Below are 20,848 nucleotides of genomic sequence, written 5' to 3' on the forward strand. Positions count from 1 at the left end.
ACCTTGGGGCCTGCGTGGGGAGCCGAGGCAAGGAGAAGGGGAATGGACCTCTCTCCCACAACCAGGCACACTGAGCCAGCGCCTCAGGGCCCGCCTGGGGAACCGAGGCATGGAGAAGGGGACTGGACCTCTCTCCCACAATCAGGCATGCCACACCAGCACCTTGGGGCCTGCCCAGGGACCCAGGGCATTGAGAAGGGGACCAGACCTCTCTCCCACAACCAGGCACACTGAGCCAGCACCTTGGGACCCACCCAGGGATGGAGGGTATGGAGTTGGGGACCGGACCTCTCTCCCACAACCAGGCACAACATGCCAGCACCTTGGGGCCTGCGTGGGGAGCCAAGGCAAGGAGAAGGGGAATGGACCTCTCTCTCACAACCAGGCACATTGAGCCAGTACCTTGGGACCCACCCAGGGACCTGGGGTATGGAGTCAGGGACTGGACCTCTCTCCCACAACCAGGCACAACATGCCAGCAACTCGGAGCCCACCCAGGGACCCGGGGCAAGGAGAATGGGAATGGTCCTCTCTTCCACAACTGGACACACCATGCCAGAGCTTCAGGGCCTGCCCGGGGACCCAAGGCAAGGTGAAGGGGACTGGACCTCTCTCCCACAACTAGGCACACCACACCAGTGCCTCAGGCCCTGCCCGGGGAACTGAGGCTTGGAGAAGGGTCTGGACCTCTCTCCCACAACCAGGCACACCAAGCCAGCACCTTGGGTCCCACCCAGTGACCCAAGGCATGGAGCCAGGAACCAGACCCTTCTCCCACAACAAGACACACCACGACAGTACCTCAGGGCCCACCCAGAGACCCAAGGCAAGGAGAAGGGGACTGGACCTCTCTCCCACATCTATGGACACTGTGCCAGCACCTTGAGGCCCGTCCGGCCCAGAGGCATGCAGAAGGGGACTGGCCCTCTCTCCCACAACCAGGCACACCAAGCCAGTGCCTCAGGTCCCACCCAGTGACCTGAGGTATGGAGCCAGGGACTGGACCCTCCTCCCACAGCAGGCACAAAACGCCAGCACCTCGGGGCCCACCTGGGTACCCGAGGCATGAAGAAGGGGACCGGACCCTCCTCCCACAACCAGGCACATGGCGCCAGTGCCTTGGGGACCGCCCGGGGCCCGGGACATGGAGAAGGGGACTGGACCCCTCTCCCACAACTAGGCACATGGCGCCAATGCCTTGGGGCCTGCCCAGGGACCAGAGGCATGGAGAAGGGGACCAAACATACCCCACAACCAGGCATACCGCCAGTCCCAAGGTGCATACCCAAAACAGCACCTCCACGTGGGTGGCCCACCACAGCCACCACAATAAACATGGCTGACGCAAAAGCGGCTAGACGCCACAACCATCATGCAGATAGTCTGCCAACCACTGGAGTGCATTCACACAAGACTCACCGGCAAGAGACAAAGAAAAGAAGAGGATGTCTCTTTCCACAAGACCCATTTTGGAGTGACAGAAGAAGCATCTGCTCTATGATAATATCGGGGGACCTGATCACATCTCTCAGCATTGGACAGATCATCCAGGCAACAAATTAACAGAGTAACCATTATTCTTTCAGGAGAGAAGAAATCTAGGGCAATTAGAGGGGGGAGGGGTAGGGAATGGGGGAAGGGGAGAGATTGGACAAGGGGCATAAAGAATAATTACGATTTGTAACAATATATATGCTAGTAGTATTGATTTAATCAACATATCTCAATGTTCAACCCCAAAAATATGTATAAGTGATTTTGATTCAATAAATAAAATAAATAAAAATAAATAAATAAATGCACAATCTCTGGCTCCATGGTGGACTGAATCACAATCTCTGGCTCCATTACTGAATCAGAATCTCTATTTTAACAAGATCCCAGGTGATTAGTGTACACATCAGAATTCGAAAAGCCCTGCTCTAGTTTGTGTGTTTTCATCATTATTGTTTTGGGGTAGTTTTAAATGTCTCCATAAAACTGGCTTTCAGTAATTATTTCATTTGTGAATTTTCCATGTCCTTTGCTCCCTTACTGATAATATTGGGTTTATTTATTTTTCTTCTTGGCAAATGCACAAAGCTTAATTAAGCTTTTTAAAAGCTGTAACTGTTTAAATTAGTTGTGTGGATTTAATTTTAATCATTATTCACTGATTCTTCTGTTATGACACCAAAACACAGAAGGATGGAAAGGGTGAAACAACTGCTGAAATAGTAAATTATTTCAGCAAAAGGTAAATTAGTAATAGAGAAACATATGAGAAAAGAGTTATAACAATCTGATAACAATTCGGCAGAATTTAACATCTCTGTTAAGTTACAAATTGCAATTTCTTAGAAGCACCTGTAGACTTAAAGATTAGAAGTTTTAATGTTTAACTACATGCAATTTTTACTCATATAAGTAACAAAACTAAGTATATTTTTAAAGAAATAAATGTAATATTAAGAAATAATGTGGTTCTGCTTTTCTCCGTTGCTTTTTATTGTTTGCACTCTAGCAATGTTTAGTAAAATTATAACTATTCATTAGCATGAATTAAGGACATTTCTAACAAGTATTTCAGATTATATATGAATTTGGTAGTCTCTAAACTAATGCCAGATGTTCTAAATGTTTAAGCAAATGTTATTCATTTCTGAGTTGGAATACTTATTTTATTTTATTTTATTATTATTATTTTTTTTTCAAAAGATGACCGGTAAGGGGATCTCAACCCTTGACTTGGTGTTGTCAGCACCACGCTCAGCCAGTGAGCAAACCAGCCATCCCTATATGGGATCCAAACCCGTGGCCTTGGTGTTATCAGCACCGCACTCTACCGAGTGAGCCACGGGCCGGCCCCGGAATACTTATTTTAAATAGAGAATTTTTATAGCATATTTGTAATTAAAGTATAGTCTTAGGTTAGCTTTAGGGGAATTTTGTAGGAAAAAACTGAAGAAATGCATATAATGATGGAATTTAATGTACTTCACTGTTTTTAAAAAATCAGGGCGGTGGTTACAGAAACAAAGCCTAAAAAATAAACAATGGTAATTACCTTTTTCCAAGAGAATCACTAATGTAAGTTTGGGGATAAGAAGTACATGGAACAGAAAATGAAAATAAAAGAACAGCCACCTCTGAAGTCAACCATTCTAATAAAAAGTATACTAACAATAATCCAAACTGCAAATGATTTTTAAGTAGGAAGCTAGCTGCAGGAACTATTCATATTTAGTGGAAAAACTAAATAAATGGTAATAAATGAAATGAAGAATGTATAAAGAGCTAATTTTACCTGATCAAAGCTTCAGTTCCATGATGGAATATTTCCATGATATGAAAATGGAATATTTCCGTGATATGAAAATATTCCTGAGCTTTTAGAACCAACAACTATTTATTGTGTTTCCATGGTGGGAGGTTATAGTGAAGTACCCTCAGGATAGAACTGTTGTTATTGTGGAGCAGGATTAATCACACAAGTTTATTTTAATGACATGAATTATTTGAGTTCTATAACTAGTTTGACTCATTCTGGTTCCACAGACGCTGGATTAGTTTGCTAGGGCTATCTTAACAAATATCATAGATTGGGTAGCTTAAACAGCAGAAACATTTCTTTACAGTTCTGGAAGCTATAAGCCGATGATTAAGGTGTTGGCAGGATTGGTTTCATTTTGAAGCCTCTCTCCTTGACTTGCAATCTTCTCCCTTTTTCTCCACATGGTTTTCCCCCTGTGCATGCCTGTATCCCAATCTCTTCTTTTAAGGACACCGATCATATTGGATTAGGGCCCAACCATATGGCCTCACTTTACTTTAATTACCTCTTTAAAGGCCCTATTTCCAAATACAGTCACATTCTGAGGTAGTGGTGGTTATGACTTCAACTGTGGAGAACACAGTTCAGACCATAACAGATCCCAACACCCTTTGGATTATAATTTCAATTCTTGTAAACAACAGATCCAAGAATATATGTTTAGTTAAGGCAATACATGTATTCTTTTCTATAGGACATTGATATTTCTCACAGTAGTAATAAATTACTATTCTGATTTAATAATTTATCACTGTTCATTATATCAATGTCAATCTTTTCCTGAAGGATGTATCTACTCTCAGGGATCTCCACAAAACTGGATTTTGAGCCTGCAGGATCCTGTTCTGACTTTGTCAAAACTGTCACTTAGGGCTGGCTGGTTAGCTCAGTTGGTTAGAGTGCCACCTTGTAACACCAAGGTCAAGGGTTCGTATCCCCCTCAATCCTGCTCCCAAATTCAAATTATCATTTACTTCATGTTTTCATTTTCCATTCAAAGAATCCAGTAGCAAAAGTACTGTGCTAGCCTAGGTTCCCTGAGCCTGACAGAAACAACCAACACTTACCTGCTGCCACTTTATTGCAGTGTTATCTCTGGGAAGAAGTGAGGGAAAAAATGGAAGTGAGGTACTGGAGAAGGGAGCACAAATATAGGTGTTACTGAGCTGGTCATGGCTCTGGAACAAGTGCAGTTAATTGCTTGGTCTCTGGAGATATTTTCATGAAGGTCTGAGGAATTATTGCACTTTGGAACAGCCCATCTGGAATTATTGCAATTTGGAACAGAAAGGAAGGGAGAATTTATCTACCAGCTCTACCTTGTGCTGCATCTCCTTGTCAAAGTGCACCCCTTAAGTAGGTGTACCATTTAGTGCAAAAAAAAAAAAAAGTCTCATGCTTATACTAAAAAGTTAATTGTTGTTTGTCTGCAATTCAAATTTAACTGAGAGTACTGTATTTTTCCTGGTAAGCCTACTCTCAGGACATAAGCAGCCATGCATTTCCAGGCAGCGGCTGGGGAAGCCAAGGCCTCTACAGATCATACAGGCACAGAGGTTGGTTTCTCCTTGTCAGTGGTGCAGTGCACAGGACTCAACAGATAGCAATGTGGTGGTGGCTGCAGCTGTGGCAGCAGTGACCTCTCTAGAATGACAGGACAGCTCCAGGCCACTGGCCAGGAGGCTAGGCAAGAGGTGGAGGCAGTGATGGTGAGGAATGTGGGGAAGAGGCAGGAGGATGGCTGCATGGATATGGAGTGATAAAAAACAAACAAACAAAATATATATATATATAATTTTCTGTAAAGATGAGTAATAATTTACTATGATACCTGTTTAACATCTACTATAGACATACTATACTAGATATTGGCAGTTCGGTAGTGAATAAGACAACATTCCTGCTATCAGGGAGCTTACAGAATAGCTTGAATATTGTGTGTGTCCTCATTTAAAGATGCTAATGAGTGCTAATAAATAATTTTAATATTTCCACCACATTAAATGGAGACTTTAAAAAATGACTACTCCCGGGCCGGCCCGGTGGCGCACTGCTACAGTGCGCTGCTTGGGAGTGTGGCGGCGCTCCCGCCGAGGGTTCGGATCCCACATACAGACCGGTTCCCACTCACTGGCTGAGCAAGGTGCGGGCGCAACACCGAGGGTTGCGATCCCGTTGCCGGTCCGGGTCCGGTACGGGCGTGACACTGAGGGTTGCGATCCGGTGCCGGACACGACAAAAAAAGGAAAAAATAAATAAATAAATAAAAAATGACTACTCTGGTAAAAACAAACAAAGAACAACCCCCCAAAACAAAACTATCACATGTATTGCTTTATGGATGCTTCTAAAAAAAGTAGTCATAAAAGTACTAGATGGCTTCTACCAAATATTGGAATTATTATTCAATAAGGAAAAAAATTCCATCTGTACACAGCATTTCAACAGAGAACTTAAACATTAAATAGTACTTTTTATTTAAACATTTATAAGGCAAATCTATGAGAATGATATAAAAACATGGCATGTAATTTGATGGCAATATTTTGGAGATTACAGAGTTTTAGCAAATATCAGTTACACAGTAATGAAGACAATATTTTCCAAGTAGATACAAAATATCTAATGAAAGATCAAGGCAAGAAAATGAGTATAATTAAGAATGGAAAAATTAATTTTAATGTGAATTGCACATTACCCTTTAAAAGCTTTTAAAGGTAAGAATTATTGCAGTCTATTTTATTCAAACAGTATTAAACAGTCTCATGACAAAGAAGTGAAGGCCAGAAAAGATTGGTTTTTGACTTCATATGACAAAGAAACCCAAATTCGCAATTGTTTAACTGCAGGAAAAAGCAGTGGAAGTAGTGAAGTAGTCAGAGTCTTTGCAGTCTCTAATCTGCCTTCCTTGGGATGTGGCCTTGATCATCTGGGGCAGTTGCCAGGGCTCCCATTATATCCACAATCCCGGCAGCAAGATGGAGGGAGGACAAAGAACACATATTGCATTCCTTTGAGGAGACTTCATCTCACTGGCCAGCAGTCAGGCACACAGACACTTAACTGCAAGGACAGTTGAGGAATGTGACAAACAGCAGCTTTTAAAGAAGTAGGGTAAATAGACATTGGGAGACAACTTCCAGTGTCTGTTCAAGCTGGATATCTGCCGAGCTAGGAAAGACCTTTATAGAAAATCTTCAGCGAATACTTTCTTGAAGTTGGCATGTAGAAATCATACAAAAGCATCTGCTTTTGTGATTTAATTTAGCCCATCTAGCCATTGGGAGAATACATATAATTCACCTTAATTTTGGATGAATGCACAATGAAAATTCAATAATTTAGAAAGTAAAAAAATAAAATATCAGTATGTATGGTGTCAGGCTAAACAAAACATTTTTTAGTATCATATGAACAGATTCTCCGAAAATTAAGCACTTTATAATTTTCTCACACTAACCTAATCATTCCTATAAAATTCACTGTTCAATTGTAAGAACAGATTGTTTCCACTATAAAATTATTAGAGTTTCCTTTAGAGCTAATTACATATACTGAATATACATCAGAATTTGTTTTACTGACTTATGAACAATCTCATTTCCATGACAACACATCACAAATATAAATCTTAACACTGGACAGAAGTGTGTTATACTATGTGTAGCACTGCTTTAAGTTGTGAATTTACAAAATAATTCAACATTTTAGACTGTGTACTTATTTCAAAACAGGGATTTTAAGGGCTGGCCATTAACTCAGTTGGATAGAGCATGGTGTTGATAACACCAAGTTCCAGGGTTAGGTCCCTGACTGAACCAGCCAACCAGCAAAAAAAAACAAAAAAACAAAAAAACAACCACAGAGGGATTTTTATAGACTGATGCAAGTATTATTAGTTCAGTGTTTACAGTATTCCTAAAGAAATATTTATGAATTACATTTATGGTATTTTTATTTAAAATCACATAAGAAAACTTAAATTTCATAAATAAACCTCTTTGGGGGGGAAACTGTACAGAATTTATGATGAAGTAATTTAATAGCAAATGGCAATTAAAAAGAATTAAGGTTTTATTATATTACATAAGAGATGATTAATACAAAAATTAGATATATTTTTAAAGCCCTTTTACACAAATAATTTCCATAATTTGACTGTAATGTAAGTATGAATATATACCTTAATGTTACTATTATCAAATTAATTTTGAGAGTAAATTACTTAATCAAGTCAAGGTTATGCTGATTTATAAGAAATTAATCAGGTAGTATAACACTAGAGCTCATAGCCAACCCTATATGTAGCACAAAATAATTATCTCTGATAAATACCTATAAATATAATTTATGCATACTTTTAATATTTTAAAATTTAAATAAAAATCTCACACATAGACCATCTGGGTTAAATTTCCATGTATGTTTTGAAAAATAAATGTTAGTATGAATATATTCATATTTAAACATGATTTTAAATATTCTTGATAGAGGAGACATATGAAATCTGTACACAAAAGCTAAGTAGCATGATGCAGCTCGCAGTTATTTTCCTCAGAGGAAAAAAATTACTTCAATTTTTTTTTTTTTTGCATAGGATTAAAACTGGGTATATTTTCTACATTCGTATAATTTTCTCAGGGGCACTTCTCACAACATAGATCAGGAAACTAGTCTCCACTGCTCTACACTTCCCACCACCACTTTCTCCCATGTAGCAACAGCAGAATTCAATTCTACTTCTGAGGCCAGAAGAATGGTTCAGAAAAATAATGCTTATGAAACATTATGATTAAGAAAAATAATCACATAAAAATAATTAAATAAAGCAATTAAAAGTCAATTAACAGTTTTGTATTTTTAGGAAGGCTTTAAAATATTTAGAATTATAATGAATATATTATATTTATTCTAAAAGTTCAAAATTAGTCCATTTTTGTAGTACTGAAAAGGAGATGTTACCATTTGAACCAACAATTGCATTTTTTATACATTCTCATAAAAGTTTGGTTTTTCATATTTTCAAAGGCCCCATTAATCTGTAATAGTGATAATTTTTATTATTGGCTATTTAATATATACTTGTACATGCAACAACATACTTCAATCGCCATCTAACGTTTAGAAATATTTCATTGTATTTTCACATTAAATGGTTAAAGAATGGTCTTAAGAGAGTGAAATTTAAGGAACAAGAAAGTATTGAAAATATGCTGTTATTTTCACTAGTATGTTTAGGTATTTACCCCTAAAAGTTATCACCCAACTGAATTCCTACTAAGAACTAACAAGTGATTATCAAAAGAGAAGAAATATAATTAAAATAAAGAAAATGGAGACCTTGATTAAAAAGTACAAAATATTAAAAGTCACAAAGAGAACATCAGAAAATCATGAGTGATTTACCAAAGTGACAATGCAGTAGCAGGAAAAGAGCCATTGGTGGGAAAGGTAGCCTCCACTAAATAAAAGTCCTTTTATTTTTGGCAGCTGGATTCAGTAGTACCTCAGTGGGTAAGTTTAGAAGAGTTATGATTTCAGGAAGAGGAATTCAAATAATCGTATCTTGTCTGCAATTTCTATTTTAATAAAGAAAGAGAAAATGGGGAAAAGAAATGTACAGCGTTCTAACTAAGGTTGGAACAAAATGCAGTTTAAATGTAGAATGTCAGCAGTGAAAATTTTATGAATAATCTGTATGATTATATGTCTCTAAAGTAGATTTTTAATTAACCACTTATCCTAATATCCTTCATGCTTGTAAATTGCTCCCTAATGAATGGTTGTGTAAGCAGAAGGACTCAGGAAGAAAAAAAGAGATGACCAGCTCTACAGGGAATTTTTTAAGAAGATGAAGACCTCAGTAATTCATTATAGTGCTATGGTCCTCTCTCTTCTTGAGTCTTTCACTGCACAGGGAAGTGTATGGACTACAAAGGGTCTCCAGGCTTATGTCCGAGGCCACACCCGGGTAAGTAACTGTGGGTTGCCCCACAAACAATAATAAATTTATGATTGTAATATTTTCATGTATCTTTTTGACACAAAAAATGCACTCTAAAGAATGTCAATGCCTTTATACAAAAGAGGAAGCATCTAGGTTGACAATATGCACGGAGATGGAGCAGGGGCTATGTGGTGTAGTGATTAAAACCATGGCCTCTGGAATATGACTGCTTGGACTTGAATGGTCATTCTACCACTTACTAACTGTGTGACTTTGGGCAAATTACTTAACCTTTCTATACTTATCTGTAAAATGAGGATAATAACTACCCAACTCATGGAGGTTTTGTAAGTATTGAACAGGATAATACAAGTAAAGTGCTTAGAACTAGCCTGGCATGTTACAATCCCACAGTGAACATCAGTAAAATCCCATACCTTAGACAATGGTGACCAGCTATGGTGCAACCAACATAGATCAGCTCAAAAACAACTACTTGTGTGTAAACTCGACACCTTAGCTCTAGCTAGGAACAATTATACAATTCCCAGGATTGGTACTATATGGGAGATAGCAGTTTTGGAGACCAAATATTACTGAGTTCTCTCCCTGATTAACATAATATGAAAATGAAACTGCTATGTAACACAATAAAGAATAAAACCTTACATGAGGTATGCATTACCAGTATGTATTCCATGTCTCAATGATTTTAAATATAATTTCAGGTTTAATTTGTCTTTTTAATTTGTTTTTGTTCACATAATAATATTACTTCATACAATTAATTACATTCTTCAAATCCTATCTTATGAGAGAAATACAGGAATGTTACCATGCATCCTCACCTAATGTAATGTGTCCTTTCTTAAAAATAACATATGATTGATTATGCATTTCTATTTCTTAAGTTGGATAATAATTGAAACTGTATGTAAGCTTCAGGAAAAAATGTAAATCCATTGAATTATATTAAAAGATTAAAATTCTGCTGGTTTGCAAACATGTTATATCTATATTAACTATAAATATTTTTGCCTGATTATGAAATACAGTTAAAATAACAATAGTGTTACTGTTTTGCAAAACAAAACAAAATATACTTAAATTTTAACAATACATTGGCTACAAAAATTCATATTGGCAAAGTATGACATTTGTGAAAATTAACTTGAAGAAAATTCTATCACTAATTTGGCCAAAATCTCATTTAACAGGTTTCAACCCATAGTAATTTCACAGCACACTTGCAACTGAACATAGAGGAAGTCGTAAAAATAATGGCATGAGTATAACTTTATACGGCATCAGAAAACACCATTTATCATCACATTACTGTGACCCTCTCTGGAGAGAGATGAGGAATTGTTCCTCCAATACCCTCTTCTAGAAATTGGCTCTTTTCCCAGCCTTTTTTAATTCTTTTAAGCTTTCGGCTTATATATGGAAGGAGTAAAATGATCTTACCCAGAATTACAACTGAGGGCAAAACAAGAGCAAGAACAAAGTTTGGTGGTGTATAAAACCTGTAATACTCTTCTTCAAAGGCTCGTTTCCATCCATAAATTAAAACATGGAAAGTACTTATGAGCAGAGCGACATATCCAAGCGTGGACTTCGGGCAAGAGAGGAAGAAAAAAAAAACAAAGAATAAGTAATAAATTATTCAAAATCATAAATTAACCCATTTAGATATAACATGTTTATATTTTGATAAAAATATTTTGTCTTAAATTATTGAGCTACTCTGTCTTCTACTGAATTAAACAATTTTCAACATTTTCACATATTTTATATATATATTATTTACGTGCATACCTTATTTCACACATATAAGACCATATTGCATAGTTTAATATTCTGATTATTTCATTTATTACATCAAGGACATTTTCCTCATATCATGAACTATGAAAATATGATGTTAATACTGTATAATATTCTATGGACTGGATGTGCCTAATTTATTTAACCATTCCTTTTTGTTGATCATTTACTCTGTTTCCTAATAGTGGGACTACCGGTCAAAACATCTAGCTTTTCCTTAACGGTGTTGATATTGACTACTAAACTCCTCTTTATAAAGGTTATCCACATTTCCACCAGCTGTGTATAAAAAAGTGTGTAAATGTGTGTGTGCATCTGCATAAACACATATATGATAAAATCAAATGCTGAAGAGTACTCTCATGGGTGTACACACTCATGTATAAACACTAGTTAATAGGTAAATATGAAAAATCTTATAGAATTAATATATTATATAAACAGCAATTCAAATATGTGGCTTTACTGACCATATTAAATGAGATTATTAAGAATACTTCAGTTAGGCAGTTTACAGGTTAAATTCTAAAAGGTCACCATTCTTTGGTTTCTTAAATTAAGTTTAAGATGGCTTACTTTGAGAAATGGTCTATGTCACATAAATGTAATAGTATATTAGTATAATGATGTAATGTCTAGCTTCACTAGAAAAACAACTCTAGCAGGCAAAATGTTTGCAATTACTCATGTAAATTTATGATGATAATTTGAACCTGTCTAGCACCTTTTATCAGAGGGCCTTCTATTTCTTTTCAGGTGTGATCAAACTAGCAGTTGGGAAAGTATTCACATTCTCTTTCCTTTGAAAAGGAAAAATGTACTTAGGCAAGGGTTATGTAATTAATTTGAATGAGACTTTTACATGGCTTAAAAAAAAGTTCAAACAAATAGACAAAGAAACAAAACAAACTTGGTGTATCACTAATCCACATATTGTGCTATAAACCATTTGGATACAACCAATACAGATTTTGTGATAATATAGGTAGGGCTTAAGTTTGAGTTATGTATTTTTAAAATATGCAAAATTATGATATAATATTACTGCAGAAGGTGAATATTTAACTCTTAAAAAACACAATGGTATTTTGAAATCCCTTTACAGACACTCCTATACATTACATATGACTGAAATATTAAATACATATACTAACAAGATTCATAAGCCTGGCTGCTTGTCATAATCATTTACCTAGTTATCTAGTTTGATAGTGCTTGTGTTTGTATGAATGTGTATATATACACACACACATTTCTTTAAAACTATTTGGTCTTACCTTCTCCCCATTTGAATTCAATTAATGAGATTTTTCTGGACAGATCAAGATGACTCAAAATACAAAATTTTTCATTCATCTGGCTATAATAAATTGACTTTCAAAATTAAATTTGATCTAAGCTCAATCCTCTACCTTCATTTTTTTTCTTTTTAGAATAACCTTTATCATTAACATAGTATGCAGAGCTATCAAAGCCTTCCAGTACAATCAGTACTGCTCTTTCACTTACTAAATCAGTGTTCCGAAGTTGGCTTTCAGGAATAAGCGTTACCTAAGCTAGAAGCATGAATAGGGTCCCCCAGAACACTCTTTTTATAAGGTAGATATTAAAATTAAACTGTTGTTACCAATGAAATTTCATACTGTATAATTCTTCACCAAACAAAACCTCACATACCTGAATAAAACTGAATTCTCTCCAATTTAAAGCACTGCTCACTGAAGGGATAGAAGTGACTGCCAGGAGGGAAAGTAAGCCAAGGCTCATTATGCCAAAGGAGATATACATTTCAATTCTCCAAACTTCTTCCTCATTCCAAGAGTTTTCAATATTTGCATGAACCTAACAAGAAACCAAATATGAATTTTCTTTATTTGGTAGAACATTAACTGATTCAGCAGAGTTCACTCTTGGCGTAAGAAGAACCAGGCCATACATGGACATATTTAAGTTGTACTAATTCAAGTTAACAAACCATTATGGAGAACCTATTACTGGATGGCATCATTCTGGGTGTAAGGGAAAGAGAAGGGAGAGTTAAACAAAAAGAGGACTAAGTCTCTCTCCTTCGTTGCATACATGCAAGAAAAGAGGGACAAACCTATGCCGTCTCATTTGCAATACGTCACCATTACAGGGACTCCTGAGTTCAAGACTGTAAAATGCTGAAGGGCTGGTTCCAGAGTGACACACAAAAAGTACTGGGAGTGAGACTTAAGTTTTGAGGTCCTTTTGCAAGTTGGTTTAAACTTCGCTGAATTTGGGTACATTCTAGCCTTAGTTTAATTAGAATACTGGCAGGGAATTTTTAAACTACTCTATCCTCCTTCCTCATATGAATAATACATTTATGTTGATTTATCTCTTTCTTCTTACCTTGTCTTCCAAGAAGCTGGGATTTCCCTGAGGATAAAGCCCTAGGGAGCTCAAATATTTATTCACTTGAACTGCCTCATTAATATACTTTTCCAACTGTACAACTGCCTCATTCATATAACAGTATTTTTCCAAATGTCTTTACCTTACATTGATAATGCATATATAATGAAGTCAGACTTAATTAACTCTGAATTTGTGGTATTTTGCATAGAGAATACTTTTAGAATTTTCTGCTTACACACAAACAATATAATTAGAGTATAAATTAAGGATTAGATTGCTTCAGCTATTTTGATTTAAATAAATATCTATTTATGGAAAACAGGTTCTAACTTAACACCAGTTTAACTTTGTCCAGCTCCAGTTAACAAAAAATACTTGAAATTAAAAAAAAAACGCTACTTCTTAGCCACTAGTTCCCTGAAGCAATCACACTAGCATCCTGAAAGAGGCCATAGAGATCCTCTGATGATAAAGGCTCTTACTATCTTGTTTGATGTAACAACAATCACAACAATACAGAACAACGGCATACCCAAAGACTACAACCTGGATCTACCTGCCCTCCTAGTTCATTCATTTATCCCACAAAAATGCATTTTGAGTGTCTACTATGTGCAGGCACCATTCTAGGCATTGGGAATACAGTGAACACCACAGAGATCCCTCCTCTCATGAACTTATATTTTGATGGGAGAAAGCAGACAACAGTAAATATAATAAACAAGGAAAGTATAAAGTGTGTTAGAAGATGGTGAATGCTATTGAAAAGAGAAAAAGGAGAGTAGGGTAAGTAAAAGGAACTGGGAGTACTGGGGTTGGGTTGGGTTGGGGAAAGGTAGAAGAATTTACAATGGTTCCAAGGTAGGCCTTATTGTGGTGAGATCTGAGCAAATGATTGGAAAGAGGTGGGGGAGCTGGTTGAGCAGATATCAAAGCCTTAGTATCCAGTTAAAAGAAGTATTTTTAGGAAGTGAATGGTTTAAAGGACATCAACCTATTATTTTTTAAAAACTTATTTTAGGTTTACTGTTGAAACAAGTTTAAGTACTAAGTGCTATATACTTGGACCATGATGCCTTGGCTCCGTATAAAACACAAATACTTTTACACATTTGTTTTGGTGCAATGTCTTCAGCTTTCATTGGGAAATGCTATACCAAACGGCTTCAGTGAAACCTGTTATATTTCATTTGCAGAACGGGAATTACTGAGGAAAATCACAGTCTACCTCATCATTCAGCCCCTTCCATTAAGCTCTCCCTGAGATTCTCTTGGAGGGCTAAGTGCAAGAAAAGCTTCACTGGAGGAACTAGTATCTCTTTTGCTTTTTGATGATAATAGCCTAGTAAGTAACTGTCTCCTTTTTTATTATCAAAAATCTCAGAGTCAAAATAGAAGCTGTATAGATACTCTTAGCCAGCAGAGGTATATTCTACTTTTATCTCCTGGTCTTGATTTCCTATTCTGTTTTACATTTTCATTGGTTCTAATTTTATTTTATATGTTTACTGAGAGTTGCCTTATCATTTTGTGGGCCATGGCCAATTATAAAACTTTAAAATAATTAATTGCTACTGCTGAAAGCAATCACTGCAATGGTAACTTAAAAAAGGGAAAAACAAAACAAAACAAAACAAAAACACAATCCTTTACTTTTCTCCTTTTATTTTGCAAAGAAGGAGATGGTAGCAGCTTTTACCCTAAATGATTTTAAATTAGCCACATAATTCTTAGGCAAAAACATTGTTTAAAGAACAACTCTTTCCTCTCCCTAAATATACAAAAAGAGAATTTCTATTACAAGGTATGTAAAATTTTACACTATTTTAAACCTTATGTTTTATAATTTATACTAATAAAGTATTTCACTGGAGTCAGGTAAATAACAAGCAAGTTCAGTACCTGCTGATAAGCCATGTTGAGAAACAAGTATCTCTCTGACCTTCTCATTGGTAAGCAGAGGCTGTAGGCAACATGGACCACAGCAAAGAAAAAACTTAGTAATCCAAGCTGTTTTCTACACTGTAACCAGGTCTCCAACCAAGGTGGAAATCTCCTATACTTGGTGCCATAATAAAGCTGATATGCAGCTGCCAGGAGACCTGCTAGGTATACCAGGGACAGCAAAGTAATGGCAACTACAGGCAAGGTTTTATTCACGATCTCAATAGGAATCTTGTAAAAGTCACTCTGCTGGTTTCTTGCATATGGATGTATCACATCTCTGACAAAGGAATAAAGAAAGAAAAACGTGGCCAGGCTTATGGCTACCACCACTGGACCTCTCCAGAGAGTAAATAGTCGCAGGGGTAAATTTTCAATCTCCCTGGCTGATGATAATGATCCCAAGTCAACAGGAATGAAATTCAACTGACGGGCAAGTTCAATAACCTGTTGTCGAGCTTGAATATTGTTGCTGCATATATAAACCTGTGGGAAAAAACAAAAGGATTCATTGTTACTATTGTTGTTTTAATGATCACTTGCTCCACTTAATTTATGGAACATCACTTGCCTTGAGTGATGCAAATGATAAAAGTTAAAGTGATAATTTAATTTATAAACTGGTAATTAATGGATTCAAAGTAGTGTCATCAAAACAAAAAAGTCCTTGCCTCTTGTGATGACATATAAATAAAATACAGGAAAATCTAGCTACAACCTGGGATCTTCAGACGGGAGTCCTCAGGGGAAGGGAGACAGGTGGAAGGGTGTGCTGTTCTAGACCACGTGGTTCTGTAGCAACAGCAAGGTAAGCCCTCCCCTCCAGTGGCCTTGGTGGAGTTTGAGCTGCTGGACATGCCACTCTTCCCCTTCAGCTCTCTAACTCCCATAAGGAACAGGATGGGGCTGGCTCTCCGGGCTTTCACAGACAATATGTAGTTCTAGGACGGCAGTGATTCTGCCTAGTAGATTGTAAGCATTGCCCTTTACAATACTGAGCAAAAGCAAAGATGGGTACAGACTCTGGATGGTGGCATTTGCAATTAAAACCTCTAAATTATGTCATAATACTGTACTGTTAATAAAATTTAACTCTAGGCTTAGAAACCAATTCACTAAATATCTCTAAAAAACCATGGATAATCTCAGGTATATTATTTCATTGGTCAGTAGATGAAATTCTTTCATTTTTACATAATAATGACAAACCTGGCAAATAAAAAAATAATATTATAAGGCTTAATTAATTTAAATAGAAAAGCAAGTGCCATTTTCTAAGACTAAGATATTATCTTTATAGGAACTCTAATCATGTGATGGATAGAGGTGAGGATGGGCTTTCAAACTACCAAAACCTCTTAGATCCTGTTACAGTTGAAAATTCAACAAGTACTTTTTGAGCACCAAGTTCATTGCTGGAGTGAGCTGCTATTACTAACGGGTAAGTCATCTCACTTAGGGCTAGAAAAATATTGCTATTAAGTCTCTCCAAGTAATGTTTGGGGAAAACAAATTCCTAAAAATATCACTGAAAATATTTGTGTAAAGGCTCTGAAACAGACCACACTGAAATATTTGCAAGTTAAACCTATTTACATAATAGTGACAATGTAGAGCTTTGGATTATTAATCTCAGCTAACATTAGCCAGATGACAAATCCTAAACTATTACAGAAACATGCATAAACTTTTAAAATGAAGGTCTTTTTGTACCAAAGAAATAAGGAAAAGCATTCTAAATTAATTTATTACAGTTGTGACAAAGGTGGAGTAAACATTTCTTTTTTTTAAAACTCATTTGGGTAAAAATGTCTATAAACTATAAAATTTTATAATAAGCCTAAAAGTATAACTTAAACATTCAAAATTAGGGCATAAGAACTATGAAATACAAATTAAACTATTTCTGTAGCTCATTTTGAATTTAATCACTATTCCACAATTTTTTCCTGTTAAAAAACCAAATTTATCACAAATATGGGTAAAGGATTAAATTCGGGTCACTGGTCTTGGCTCTAATTTTCTTGGTCTACATCCATTGCTAAACTTTGGTAGATATGCAAAAGGAAAAAAAAAAAGGATTTAGAAATGGCTTCTAGGAAAGCATATATTCTTTTACTAGTCTTTAAAATAAAGACTTGACAGTGAATGGTTATCATGACTCTAATGTGCAGCATACAATGATATAATACTTAAATTTATTTTCTAAGGAATCTAACCAACTGTCTTTATGGACAAAAATAATAAAGGTATTTTGTCATCAGGATTAATTATAATGCATACACACACCTTTAAAAGATGTTTAAGGTGTATTATTTCACGTGTCACCTTATTTTTTCTTTTTTTTCCTTTTTGTCTTTTTTCGTGTCCGGCAACGGACCGCAACCCTCAGTGTCGCGCCCGTACCGGACCGGGACCAGCAACGGAATCGCAACCCTCGGTGCTGCGCCCGCCCCTCGCTCAGCCAGTGAGCGGGAACTGGTCTGTATGTGGGATCCGAACCCTCGACGGTGCGCTCCCAAGTGGCGCACCGCAGCAGTGCGCCACCGGGCCGGCCCATTCACGTGTCACCTTATAAAAGCTCTCACCCCACAAAGGCAGTGACAGAACTCCCCATCTGCTTTATTCTCAAATTGAACTAGATAAAGCACTACCCACAAACTCGTACACCAGAAGTGAACCTAAGAAATGCTGTCTGCTTCTACCTTTTAAGTGTAGATTAAAATCTAGTTAAAATAAAACAAACTGTACTAGATAAAATTCTGTGAATATTTTATCTATGTAAAATAAAAAGGTACTTCAAATATTCTTCTTGAGGATCATATTAAATAGTACTCCACCAAGAGATGGAATATTGTATCACCAAATAGCTGCAAGGAAGGAAGGGAGGGAAGAATGAAGGAAGGGTAGGAGGGAGGGAAAGAGGGAAAGGAAAAGGCCTGTTTATTACTGTTTCTATTTTTGAGCAAACCAGGACAGATTCAGTGCAATGTATCACATTACTGATCAGCCAACCTTGCCTTTTCTTTAATTAACTGGTTATGACAGAAAAGTCCAAGTTAATTTCTCAGCTTTCCACATCATTTTGGGAATAGAATGTGCCCTTACAAGGTCAGGACATTAATCTTCAGGTGCCTGTACATAGTTTTCAAAGTGATAATCAATGGAGAGTGTCGGAATGTGGTTTTTTAAATGTATGATACTTACTTAAATTGTTTAACTATGAAATATCAGATAAATAAGAATAAAATTCAAAAATACATACCTGTCGGCTGGCATCCTTAGGTCCTAGCTGAAGTGCCCAAGCTGAGACAACATTAAATCCTTTGACAATCAAGGAATCTGGGAATAATGAAGCTAAATATTCAGCATTGGATTCTGGGTATTGGTTTATCCTCATGTTATTGCTCACGTCAATCAGGATTTTACCCACAAGCAGATGTCTCAGGTCCCACAGGGAGGTGTAATGTTCTCTATGTATAGCAACAAATATTATATTTGTTTTCATTAGAGCATCTTCATGATGGGTGACATCTACTACATGAGGAAAAAATTCGGAAGCAAACTTGGGATTTCTACTTCCTATGACCACATGATAGCCACATCTGATAAGTCGAATGGTCAGGGATTTGGCAAAATCCCCACTTCCAATTACACCTATAGTGACCTTCCTTGCATCTTTGATACCATTTATGCCATTAGGCAAAAAATTTTCGCTAAGGCTCTTAGGGCTTCCCATCATAGAGATTGATTCCATGATACAGACTCTTTCGAGATCACCAGGAATATCCTAGAAGGGAGAAAATAAAATGTTCATCAATTACCTATTACCAAACATTAAAACACTTCCAGACACTGTAATAATGCCCTGAGTTTCTAGAGGTAAAATATTTTGGCATGCTGCATAATACAGAACACAGGAAGATACAATTTGTGAGCTAAAAAAAAGATCTCTAAATAGAAAAATTAACTGTTGCAAAGCTGATGTGCAAAACTGGAGCTTCTCAAATTTTAATGTGGACACAAATCACCTGGGAATCTTGTTATAATGTAGATTCTGATTCAGTAGTTCTGTAGAGAGGCCCAGGATTCTGCATTTCTAACAAAGGCGATGCTGCTGCTGTTGGTCCGTGAGCTCCTCTTTGAGCAGCAAGGCTCTAGAGCATAAAAGGAAAGAGACTGAAGTTTTCACCCAGAACTTCTTTTTAAAACTCATTTATAACAAGTGTGATTACCCAGTTTCTTGGCAGATCAGAGGCAGCTAATTTGAAATGCCCCTGGAGGCAGAGAGTACCGTGATACCAAAGGAGTAGCTCACACAGCAATAGAAGACAGAAAAACCACTAAAAAAAAAAAAAAAACCCACAAAGAAGCATTTAAACCAAACTGTTTATAGTCATTTTGGATGGAGTCTATAAACTGTCCTATATACCTCAGTAGATAGTGACTTTATTATTAAATGAGAGTAAGATAAATCTGCTAATTAAAAGGAACCCTGTCACTTAAATAATATTTTCAGAAAAATAGGCATCAAAATATAACAAAAGGTTAGTTAAATACCATAGACTTCTATCATTGACCCTATATCCTATAACTTATCATTGAGAAAGATAGCTTCCCTGTGGAAAAGGTTAGTAATGTGTTTATGGTCTTAAATTACACAGTACTTATGAAATCTTTTTCTTCCCCTTTTATTCAGTGGCTGCACAGACTATGATGCAGTTATTCTTCCTGGAAAAATTTATCAAGTTTTTATTTAAGTGACTAACATCTGAAATGTTCATATTTGTAATAAGTTACTCAAGATTACAAATCGGATGGCCATGAATCATTGTCACCGTTGGGTCTGAATGAAAGATACATTCCCATTCCATCTCCATTACACAATTTCTTTTATACTAACAGCAGATGTGGATCCCTTCAGAGGATTTAATGAATTTTACAAGCACAAGGGGAATGTTTCAAAAACATGTTTTTTTAGATTTTTACTAAATGAAATTTAAAATTACTGGAGGCAGGAAAATTCAACTTTTTACCCTAGACATGGGTCATATTTAATGACTCCAAATACATCAGTAAATTAAGTTTTAGAAAGACACTAATAATAGTAATATTACCTAATACTCATTTAGCACATACTATGTTTCAGCTGTCTTGTGCTTTACATATATTAACTGATTGAATCCCCACAACCACTCACAGATAACTGTTAATATTGTCATGCCCATTTTGCAGAACAGGAAAACTGAGACATGCAGAAGATAATTAATTTGTCCAAGGTAATAAGAGAGAAAGTGGGGGAGCCAGGATTATAACTCAGGCAGTCCAGCTAAGGCATGTGTCATTTGGATGAATGTAAGAAATTTAAGAAAGGGTTTTTTGGAAGGTATAAGGGGGTGAGGTGAAAGAGTTATGGTTGTACTAATATTAGTCTG

General features: G+C 36.5%; 1 protein-coding gene across 1 annotated transcript; it reads right to left on the reverse strand.

Annotated features, from left to right (window-relative positions):
* Positions 1-10,523: 10,523 nt before the first annotated feature.
* Positions 10,524-19,199, reverse strand: STEAP2 (STEAP family member 2, metalloreductase). Its single transcript, XM_008585605.1, has 4 exons — positions 18,679-19,199; positions 15,372-15,899; positions 12,765-12,929; positions 10,524-10,875 (listed from the first exon to the last, which is right to left on the reverse strand). The coding sequence occupies exons 1-4, from the start codon at positions 19,168-19,170 to the stop codon at positions 10,588-10,590; spliced, it is 1,473 nt and encodes a 490-aa protein (XP_008583827.1). The 5' UTR covers positions 19,171-19,199; the 3' UTR covers positions 10,524-10,587.
* Positions 19,200-20,848: the final 1,649 nt, after the last annotated feature.

This window comes from Galeopterus variegatus, unplaced genomic scaffold (genome assembly GCF_000696425.1).
Source record: "Galeopterus variegatus unplaced genomic scaffold, G_variegatus-3.0.2 Scaffold3639, whole genome shotgun sequence".
Classification (NCBI taxonomy): domain Eukaryota; kingdom Metazoa; phylum Chordata; class Mammalia; order Dermoptera; family Cynocephalidae; genus Galeopterus; species Galeopterus variegatus.